The sequence below is a fragment of the Vanderwaltozyma polyspora genome, genomic scaffold (genome assembly GCF_000150035.1).
Source record: "Vanderwaltozyma polyspora DSM 70294 KpolScaffold1031 genomic scaffold, whole genome shotgun sequence".
Lineage (NCBI taxonomy): Eukaryota > Fungi > Ascomycota > Saccharomycetes > Saccharomycetales > Saccharomycetaceae > Vanderwaltozyma > Vanderwaltozyma polyspora.
Genome location: NW_001834679.1, coordinates 124,351 through 133,005, shown reverse-complemented (window position 1 = coordinate 133,005; position 8,655 = coordinate 124,351). Strand labels below are relative to the sequence as shown.

Genomic DNA, 8,655 nt, shown 5'->3' with positions numbered 1-8,655 from the left:
ATCTTGTTCATCATCATTCTCAACTGTGGTCAAAAGAGTACCGTTACCAGCATTGTCTTCTAATGCAACAATATTGATTTCATCAACAACTGGAGTTGCTAAAATTGAGCCATCTTCTGATATAGTTGCTACAGCACCAGTACTTGCGTATATTGGGCTTAACGAAACATTGGAATAACTAGATTTAAAATCCATTACACTAACTGAGTATGAGCAATAAAATCTAGCCTACTCAAGGGAATCTGGGATGCTCTTTTAAACTTCTTGTACCATCGATTGTGGTCTATAGCTTGAAGTTTTTTTTATATAAAGATTTAGCGATGAGCTTTGATGAAATTTTGTAATCATTTAATACGTATCTGAATATAATAAAATATCCAAATTTGGCATATCAAGAACAAGATGTCAGCAAACTAACTGCCTGACTCTACAGTTGTTCAAAGATTAATCTAAAGTTAAACATAGTGATATATTTTATATTATAAAATTAAATGATATTAAACTAAGTTAAATTCAAAATGATTGTGAAATTTCTCTTCACAAAATTTATGCCATATTCCTCATGATATAACATAGCATGCAAAAAAGGTTAACAAAGTAAATGGTAATTATTAAATTGATATTAATGCTATTAATATGACTGGGATGATTAGTATGGGGATTTGTATTAAATTTTATTGAGTATTGTTTATTAGTACTAGTATTAGTATTATGAGTATTATTATTATTATTAATTTATTGATATTGATGTTAATGTTGGTTCCGATTTTGACAATGTTATCTAACTGATAAATGTACTTTCAATAATGGATATACCTTCTTCATTTTCAAATGAAGATTTTTGGCAATATTGATAAATATATGGCTTTACATTTGCGATATTCTGTGCAATTTTCTTGACAATAAGTGGTAATTCCTCCATGATATCATATCTGTTAACCAAATTCAATTCAGGTTCACTAAAGTCCATTGGGAATGCAATGGATGTTGGATAACTCCAGCCATTATCTTTATCTTCGATGGTTTTGTCATATACAACTTTGCATTTATTAACACATGATATCAGTTTTGTAATCTTTTCTTTATTGGTGATGGAATATATTGTTACAGTATCATTACCATATTCTTCAGTTGTAGTATATTCCATACATAGGATGGAATAGTTTTCACTTTGATAACATAAGAAATTCCAAGATTTAGCAGCCTTGTTTGGTAACAACCCCTGAACAGCGTCAATATAGCTGATAGGAACATCTGATAAAGTTAACTTGATGTCATTCTCACCTTTACTATCTGTATAAGAGATGGTACCGCTACAACGACCTCTTGGAATAAACAAATGTCTCAACATCTTACTAGAAATGTCTTGATCGCCACCTTTTTCGACCTGACTAACTGAGGAAACTGCTTTATCTAAATAGTAAGAGCAACCATTTGGATTGATCATGTATCCTTGGTATAAGTCAGCCTTCAAATCAATCTTTAAACGGCCTTGATTCTCGGATGGTTTGGGTCTGATATCGACTTTAATGTTTAACTGAGCAATAACGTCACCGCCAGATTCATTCTTTTTATCGCTTCTTACAAATTCGAATAGGACGTCATCAAATTCGACTCTCAATGGTCTAAATGACATCAAATTGTCTAATTTATAAGTTTCCCAGATATCTTTACTAGATTTCTTTTCGGAACCAAAAATTTTAAAGTTTAATTGGAAACCTTTGTATAAACCATTAATGACACTAGAATAAACCAACTGAACAAAACCAGATCTGCCTGATTTCAAATCAGTAAAATATAAAGTTTGGGTCTCTACTCTTGACTGCATATTTGGCTTAATGGCACCGATGATTGAAGAATGGGTAGAGTTATCAAGATGTTGCAAAGAATCTGGATGAACATACCATTCCAACGGTCTTATATCATCAATAGTAGCATAATTACTTTTACTTTCTGGATCCTTGCTATTAACTTCTTCAATTGGAATAAATTTGATCTTGTTCTTTTTAGAACCTTTCCCACCTAAATGAAACATTATTAAATAGTATTATATTTTGTCGATTAAATAAGTTATCTATGTCTTTATGATTGAGATACAGACACACAGACACCCGAATGAAATAACTTTAAAAACTTATTATAAATAGAAGTTCGTTTAAACTTTTGATATCAATAACAAATTTGATTCTTCTTATATTTTACAAAACCTTAAAATGCAAGATATACATAAATATAGTCAATACTAAATCAGTCGAACACAAGCAAAACAATAGTTGATACAATAAGTTTCGAAATAAGTTGATTCTTATATACAAAAGTACAAAGTTAGGCCATCGACCCAAAACTCAAGGGAGCTTAAGGGAGATCTGAAAAGGGATTGATGTAGAGAGAGACATAGATAGGTCTAGAATTCAAAAACTATAAAGTACACCGGCAGCTATCCATTATTAAAACCAACGTTTAAGTGAGCTTTAATAACCAACAAAAAAAATTCATTGAGATATAAACTTGATTTCTAAAAGGAAAGCTGGTGGGAATATGATAAACTTACGAAAGGACAGTAGTAAAATAACATTACAAAATTTATAATTTCAATTGATGAAATAGTAATGTAAAAAGGAAGGATAAATAAATAAAATACGGCTCTAACTACCCTCAAAATTTCGAACTGAGCTAAGGATAATGCAATGTCTCACTCTCTCCTTTAAGAAAAGAAACAAAAGGCGAGGGAAAGGGTATAAGCATAGTTCCTATCACAAGAATCTTGTACGTATCCTGTCTCTTCAATTCAAAATACAGTTAAAAGAGGGACTAAAAACAGGATATAAGTTTATGATAAAGAAGTAGTTGTAGAAAATGCCTATAAGAATAAATAGTTCGAACACGAATCGAGCAATAATTCAGAAGAAGAAAAAAAATGTAATGAACAAACAAGCAAGCAAGTAAGCCCAAATAAAATAAAATAAAATAAAATAAGATGAAATGAAAGAAGGACCCACGAAAAGAAAACAGTTTCACCTATTGTAACAACGAAAAAAAGGGTTATGATAATATAATAACTTCCTTATCCGAAGGATAAGGAAGAGATAGATGTCCAACTTCTCCGAAACACTTTAAAATGCTATAGAAGATTTCATAAGTAATGATGGGAACTAATCAAAATACATAGATATTGATATTTTTATAGTTTTGTAGTGCGTTTCTTTTACGCCTTGTGATAGAATTTTTCACTTGAATATAGCATATAGGAGGAACTTGAGAAGAACTGGGCAAGAGATGAGAGTTCAACATAGTGAATAAAAAAAGCACGCAGATTGTATTCTCATTACAAATAAATTACACTTTTACGCGTAGTACACTTCCAATTCTCTTCATACTGCAACAATTGTTTTTTTTCTTACAAATCCTTAAATATGTATACCAGCAGACTTCTTTTAAAAAAGTCTTTGGATGGAAGGTTTTTTGGAAAACTCCTTCATCTTTTGTAAGGCATCTCTCTAAAAATTTCCCGTAAACGTACCGTGTTTGTCAGGTAAACAAACGCAATGCAATGCTATCATTTCAATTGATAAATTTATCTTTTAAAATACCGTTTATCCATTTTGGCGTTCGTGTTGAAGGTGTCTGCATTTAAAGTAAGTTGTCGAAGCATTATTTGAAAATATTCTATTAAATCTATTTAGGTAACTATATCTTCTTTTGGGACAATTTTTTTGAGCTCAAAAAACTTGAATGTCGTAACGAATCTTTAAGCCTCTGCCATGGCAAGAAACCAATTAACTTGAACCTTATTGTCATTAAATCAATAGGCTGCTATGATTTTTTTTTTCTTATTATTTTTATTTAGTAAAAGACCAATTAAAATCAAAGTCTGAATCTCAGCCCAGTTCAATTTCATTTTCTTTTGTTTAATTTGCCTTAATAGAAATTAAAAATAAAGGCATTTGATATCTTCCTCTCCTTTAATTGAACTCGATCAGGAAAATTTATTGAGCACATTTCACTTTCAATTGATGAATTAGCCTACATTTTAGTCTCAAATTATATTCGAGTGTTCTTAATTCTTTAAGTGTGCATAAGAAAAAAAATATTATTAAATTACATTATACGGGGACCCTTTTACGTTCTTTGAATATGACCATCATACGCATCCTAATTAGGCATTTCCAGTTAATTAACTATAATATAGACTGGCTGATATAAAACCAGTTCGAGATATATAATTAGATCAACCTTTGCTTATTTGCATAAACGCTTCTTGCATCACATTACCATCATTGTAGTATCATAGTTTCAGCTCACCCTTTCTGCTTAACTCTGCCAAATTGTAGTACCGACTACGAGGGATGCCTCGGTGTAAAAATTTGACTTTTCTCATTCTCTAGGCTGGCATCCCAGAAGAATCTCTAAACAGGGAGGCTGGGATAGGGGGATGGGGAGAAATGGAAGCACAAGGCAGCAATAACCTCCCCAAGGTCTATATTTTTAGCGGGGCATTGTATCAAAAAGGGGATAATTCACTATTCTTGATGTTGTCACACTAGGAAATAATATTATAGATAAGTCTCTGTTGGTATTAGAAACACTTATATTGAAGGTAAGAGAACTACTGACACCTATACTGACATAATCAGAGAAATTATCCTCGTTTTCTAGAGCTGTACTTTAGGATATCTGTTTATCTAACAGTACAAACAATTGAAATATCACAATGATCCTTTGTTTTGAGAGTGTTGAATCAATATTAATTAAGGTTTGTCTCTGTGGATTAAAGATATTTAAATGGCTGAGTGATTATAGAGGGGTAAAAATGGTAAAGAGAGTGTACGGTAGGGGGGATAGTGGATAATAATATGGAATGTCACTGCTTCCTAAAATAGTAAATCGAGTGTAATTAATTTAGATATTACATTTACATGAAAAACTATTCAATAGAATCTATAAAATGTGTAATTAGAACTTGGTCTTTTCTTGGGTAAAATTTCTGCATTTGTATGATTTAACTTGTGAGTGGTCCTGGAAATATTAATTTGTGTAAAGATACATATACTTATTGATATAAGTTGTCATTATTTATTGTTATACAAATTCGCTTAAATTTGTAGTTGTCATTGACGGCAACCCACCGCCTAAAAAGTCAAGCATCATGTGCATACCACCACCACTATACTCGTCGACATCTTGTGGTAAAACCTGAGGTACACCTTCAAGAAACCATACTGTCTCCATTACTTGTGTGGTGTATCCTCTTAGTAATTTATAATAACTTCTCATTATTCTCATAGCTCCCAGATCACCTGTCATAAGCAAGGCTAAGAATGTCTTATCTAATAATGCTGGAAATGCAAATACTCTTAAAATAAAATTAGGTTGTGATCTGTCCCTATGCAATTTATCTAGGTAGGCCAGCGTGATTAAATATGGAGAATCTATTTCCACAGGGTATAAATCAGCGATACTCTCATCGAAACAAACTAATTCTGAAATAGTGTCACTCTCCTGTGTCAGTATGTCACCAAATTCGCTTAAATCTATCGATATTAAATCATGGAACCGCGATTTCTCGCTCAATGGCCATACAGCAGTTAATATGGTAGAAGCTCCTTTGACATGAAAAATCCACGCACTTGGTGACATAGTTGAACTTATTCTAGCTCTACTTGTAGTTCTGCTATTGCTACTTTTACTACTTCTTCCTGTCATTACACTACTATTATCTGATTTATCGCCTTTGTCTAAGTCAGTATCATCGTCCTTATTGCTGATACCACCGGCTGCATTTGCCAAAGAATCCATTATCAATATTAATGCACTTGCCACTAATGCGTCAGTATTTTCCGGGGATATTTCTAGAACTGCTTCCCTTAGTAGTCTTAAAGCTTCAATTCTATGGCTTGAAACATAATGCTCCAAACCATTCTCACTTCTTGACAAATGAGTGGCACTGAAAGCTAATATGGAATGCATTAAGAATGGGTATTCAAATGAAAGCTCGGGTATTTCTTCACTCCATAATTGAACACCAGTAATACCAGCCGATATAATTGTAGGCCAGACTTTTGTACAATAGTGATAGAATAATTTCAAATCCACTAGATTTAAAGAAACCTGCTGAGACATTCTAACAAGGTTGTAAACGCTTCCATTAGATCCAGACTTTTCATTAGAGTCAGATATGCCACCTTCATCGTTGCCGGAAACATCCATAGAGTTTTTACTGGATTTTGGACTACCCTGTTTTGTTTCATCTATTGTTTCTCTTCCAGCAAGGGTGGCAGCTGAAGGTGAAGTATCCATTCTATTACTATTGTCGCCATCTAGTTTAGAATTCAGTATATTGACGCCAGATTCATTTTCTCCTAAATTTCTTGTCATTGGAGTTACAGGAACAACAGGAGATATGGTTGGGTTATGCGAAAGTATTGATGCGTTTAGTGAACCAGATCTGCTCATTCCTACATTTCCGATTCCATTATTATTATTTTTAAAGGCATTATTTTGAGCAGATCGCAGATTCATAGATTTTGTCATCTGCTTATGCATATTTGTTAATACTTCTTCGGCAATGCTGACCTTCATTGCATGTGCACTTTTTAGACCTCCAAGATCTTGGAAGTCAAATTGGCCCATCGAAAAACCGGGGCTATTCAATGCACTTAAACCTTTTAAATTCAAACCCAATTTACTAACTAACGCAATAGAGTCGCCATATAACGACAATGGATTGACTGGAGCATTTTCTAATCCTCCAATATTATGGTTATTTTTGCCCTTATTAAAAGAGCCAGCTAAAGTGGCCCCCAGATTATTGGACAAAGACTGCTGTGATTGTAACCCTAAAGATGTAGAGTTAGCATTTGTATTTAGGTTTGGTAAAGTTGAGAATCTGCTAACAGATAGCAAACTACTTATGCTATTACTGGCATTCAGTGGTATAGATTGTAATGGCGATTCTCCATGAATGTTAATATTATTATTTTTACCAAATGTGTTAACATTTGCAGAGTTTGGACCTCCAGATAAGTCAAAAGTTGAGAATTTTTCTGAATTTGACAACGACATCAACTGTGGTAACATGAACTGAGAATTTGCGAAATTAGGTACAGTTGACAAAGAAGGAAGTAATAAAGAATCCATATTACCTTGCTTGTCTGGAGAATTCAAAGGCAATACCATTGAACCTCGTCTTCTATGAAACAGCAAATTTGATTCCTCCTGTTTAATAGGATCATTTGTAGCTGTGAGTTTGGTTTCGGTTACGTTTGCTGGAGTTTCTGGATCTTCTAAGATATTATTACTTTTTCCCTCGTCTATACTATCTTCTTGTTCATCATGTTCATCTTCTTCTTCATCATCATCATCTTCTTCTTCTTCTTCTTCTTGTTCTTGTTCTTCTATGACTTGTTGTTCTTTTTGTAATTGGTTTTTTTTCTGATTTGGAAGTTTAATCCCACCTGATTTTGATTTGGTACCATCTTTATAAACTGTTGTCGTGATTGTACTTTGAATATGCGTAACTTTTGGATAATTACAATCTAGTTTCATATTACTACATTTTTTACAAGCAGGCTTTGCTTCGTCACATTTAACCCTCCTTCGTTTACAATTTTCACAACCATTTTTGGATTTATTATGAAACTTTCTTTTACCTGTTGAAGTTTTACTTACTATTTTACCACCAACTTCAATTAATTCAACAACCTTCCTTTTCCTTCTAGGTTTTGAAACAGATTTGTTGATTGATGTTTTTACCTCTGTGCACATTATATTTTATTTATGAAGGGTATCTCTCTGCCTTAACTTTTTTCAATTTTCTTTTTTGATATCTGAATTATTTAAGGTTATCGCCAGATATTGAATATATTACAGATCTCTTGACAAAGCTGATTAGAATATGAATAATATTGATATCTAGCTAAATGTATTGATATTGTATTTTTCTATTATTAAAAAAAATGAATGAATATGAACCAAATATTTTAATATGCTTATTGTTTACTTGCCTTCACTTCTTTAGTTGTAGTTCAGCGTTTGTTGAAGGTTAACGAAATTCTAGGTAGTTGACAATATATACTATAAAGAAATTAGTTGCAATTGAAAAACATAAATTGAGAAAATAAATAAGTTTGACTGGTATCAATAATTTTTTATTTACTTGAAACTATCAATCACTTTACTAAAACAAAAGTAATGGAGAATTAAGTATTGTAACAAGTAAACCAGAATATGTAATAATACTTGAACTGTATCAGTAATGAGGAATTGGATCAGTCCAAAAGTATAATTGTTCCTTAGGTCTAAGCCTGGTTAAAAAATTCCAGAAGCAGTACAAATTAGATTAAGTTTCTTGAATGTAACTCACAATAGTTCTATCTTTCTTCAACGACCCCTCAAGACAATTAAATAATTCTAATTGACAACAAGGGAAAATGATGAAATGGATACTGAAATACAATAATAATGACGTTGGTGTTATTAAATCCTAACCTAAAAAGATATTGAGCAACAAAATTAACAACAACAAAAAACTTCAATTGAAGTTGAAATTGGACATTAAATTGTCTAAGTTAACCTTTAAACAAATTTCCAAATCTATTTATTATTGTTGCTATTGCAGCAGAGAAATAGAAGCACCCAAGAAGATATAGTGAACAA

General features: G+C 32.2%; 3 protein-coding genes across 3 annotated transcripts in view; all 3 read right to left on the bottom strand.

The window, feature by feature from the left end:
• Nucleotides 1-195, bottom strand: part of Kpol_1031p49 (uncharacterized protein) — a gene marked incomplete at both ends in the record, with an annotated part of 2,562 nt that extends 2,367 nt beyond the window's left edge. Inside the window, one exon of the mRNA XM_001645951.1 lies at nucleotides 1-195. Within this exon, the coding sequence (XP_001646001.1) occupies nucleotides 1-195 (195 nt within the window).
• A 586-nt stretch (nucleotides 196-781) lies between these two features.
• On the bottom strand, nucleotides 782-2,035 carry Kpol_1031p48 (uncharacterized protein; the record flags this gene model as incomplete). The annotated part of the gene is made up of 1 exon (XM_001645950.1): nucleotides 782-2,035. The coding sequence occupies one exon, from the start codon at nucleotides 2,033-2,035 to the stop codon at nucleotides 782-784; it is 1,254 nt and encodes a 417-aa protein (XP_001646000.1).
• Nucleotides 2,036-5,079: 3,044 nt separating this feature from the next.
• On the bottom strand, nucleotides 5,080-7,764 carry Kpol_1031p47 (Zn(II)2Cys6 transcription factor; the record flags this gene model as incomplete). The annotated part of the gene is made up of 1 exon (XM_001645949.1): nucleotides 5,080-7,764. The coding sequence occupies one exon, from the start codon at nucleotides 7,762-7,764 to the stop codon at nucleotides 5,080-5,082; it is 2,685 nt and encodes an 894-aa protein (XP_001645999.1).
• Between the last annotated feature and the right edge of the window lie 891 nt (nucleotides 7,765-8,655).